The sequence below is a fragment of the Trichechus manatus genome, unplaced genomic scaffold, assembly GCF_000243295.1.
Source record: "Trichechus manatus latirostris isolate Lorelei unplaced genomic scaffold, TriManLat1.0 scaffold00087, whole genome shotgun sequence".
NCBI classification, from domain to species: Eukaryota; Metazoa; Chordata; class Mammalia; order Sirenia; family Trichechidae; genus Trichechus; species Trichechus manatus.
In genome coordinates, this window is record NW_004444023.1 from 6,251,226 (window position 1) to 6,252,964 (window position 1,739).

The following is a 1,739-nucleotide window of genomic DNA, read 5'->3' on the forward strand; positions in this document are numbered from 1 at the left end:
GCCCGCCAGCACCGTGTGCAGCACCTCGGCCTCGAAGGCGGCGCAGAAGCAGGCGCCGCACAGCGCTTGTCAAGGGGCGAGAGGGGTCGGCTTCTCCTGGACAGGAAGAGGGGAGGCAGGTTACACGTGGATTCTGGATTGTGCGTTCGCTGTCTCCTGAAAGTCCACCTGGATAGCGCCCCTGGTCTGAGTAGACCCTGGAGAGGTGGGCGTGGGAGGAGCGGGTTTCTTCCGGAGTGGGACAGGTTATACATGGGTGCCGGTTTACTGAGACCCCTGCCTCCAGGGAGGCTTTTTGGATTGCACTAAGCAGGCACCATAGAGAGAAGGAGCCTAAGGAGTTGGTTTTAGGGAGGAAAGAGAGGAGAACCAGAATTAGGTTAGGTCCGTATTATACTCCGTCTAGCGGACTGGGGGTGGATATTAAGCACCAGTTACACAGCTTCCAGGGAGGCCACCCCTATTATAGCCCTGATCAGAGAGGCAGGGTGACCTGGGCCTCCAAGGCTGTTCAGAGAGCGTGGGAAGGGTCAGCAACTCTAAGGACAGGGAGGGAGTAAATGGGAAAGACCAATCGTATTTCACTTTGGGGTGAGGTACTGTCTCCAGGAATGGGCCACGACTGCATCCTCCAAAAGGCAGGGTGATCACCTCCACGAAGACACAGGCAGCCTGTATCACACTTCGAAGGAAGACAACCCGGGTTGCATCCTGTTTTGGGGGTGGAGGTAGGTGGGCCTGCAATATTGAGCTCAACCTTGCTCTGCTATCAGAATCTCCCACCCTCCAGTCTTTCACAAGGTTCTGTGGCCTCTTCAAGACATGGGTCAGCCTGGCCTTGACCCCTCTCAGCTCAACACCCAGGAGGATGGCAGCGGCCATTTACCGAGGGCAAGACTGGGATTGAAGGTTTGGGGAGAAAACGTGTCATTTGGGCACGTCAGCTGTGAAATGACTGTCAGGAGCCTCTCCTACAAAGACTTTATGGACCCCCCCCCGCCCCCTTGGCTGGGTCAGGCGCCTTTTGTGGGCTCCTGCAGCTGCAAGTATGCCTCCAGCCCAACCCTGACCCTGGCTCTGGCTGCCACTGACGACAGGTCTGCCTCTCCCACTGAGCTCTCTAAAGGCAGGGACGGGGTCGGCCTCGTCCCTCACTGTTTCCACCTATCCCACACAGGGACTGGCACAGAGTCGGTGCTCGGTAAGTATCTGGAGGATGAGAGAACAATAAATGCGACCAGAAGGATGAACGCGGACCCCAGGAGTCCTCCGGATTGCAGTCTTGTCAGAGGAGGGGTTGCCTGTGACATCTTTCCATCAGGACAAAGATTCTAGAACAGAGGAGGGGCCGCCCGGATGTAAACGACTGGGCTTCAAGACAAGGAGATGGTTGTATCTTGCCCTGGAGACAGTGGTGGGCGGGCAGGCGTCAGGCACAACAGCAGTTTCTAAAGCGGGGTCAACAGCCGGGGGCGCCTCCAGCAAGAAGACTGCCAAGACAGATCCTCTGGAGGTTCACAGAGAGGCTTGTCACCTCCAGAAGAACCAACAACCCATCAACCTAAGCACGACACCGCAATAAAGTGTCGGGATCCAAGATCGGGCCCGCGGAGGGAGGAGATACTGACCTGGGACCTCTGGCCTCTGCCTAACACGCGGAAACCCAGCCCGGAAGTGGCTCCGGAGACTACAACTCCCAGAAAGCAGTGGGGCTATGTTGCCTATGACTCCCAGAAGCC

At 57.3% G+C, this 1,739-nt stretch overlaps 1 protein-coding gene across 1 annotated transcript in view; it reads left to right on the top strand.

Moving 5' to 3' along the window:
• Positions 1-951: 951 nt before the first annotated feature.
• LOC111821474 (sialic acid-binding Ig-like lectin 8) overlaps positions 952-1,739 on the top strand; it is a 68,540-nt gene continuing 67,752 nt past the window's right edge. The window contains exon 1 of the mRNA XM_023736210.1: positions 952-1,201. Within this exon, the coding sequence (XP_023591978.1) occupies positions 952-1,201 (250 nt within the window). The remainder of the gene's footprint in view (positions 1,202-1,739) is intronic.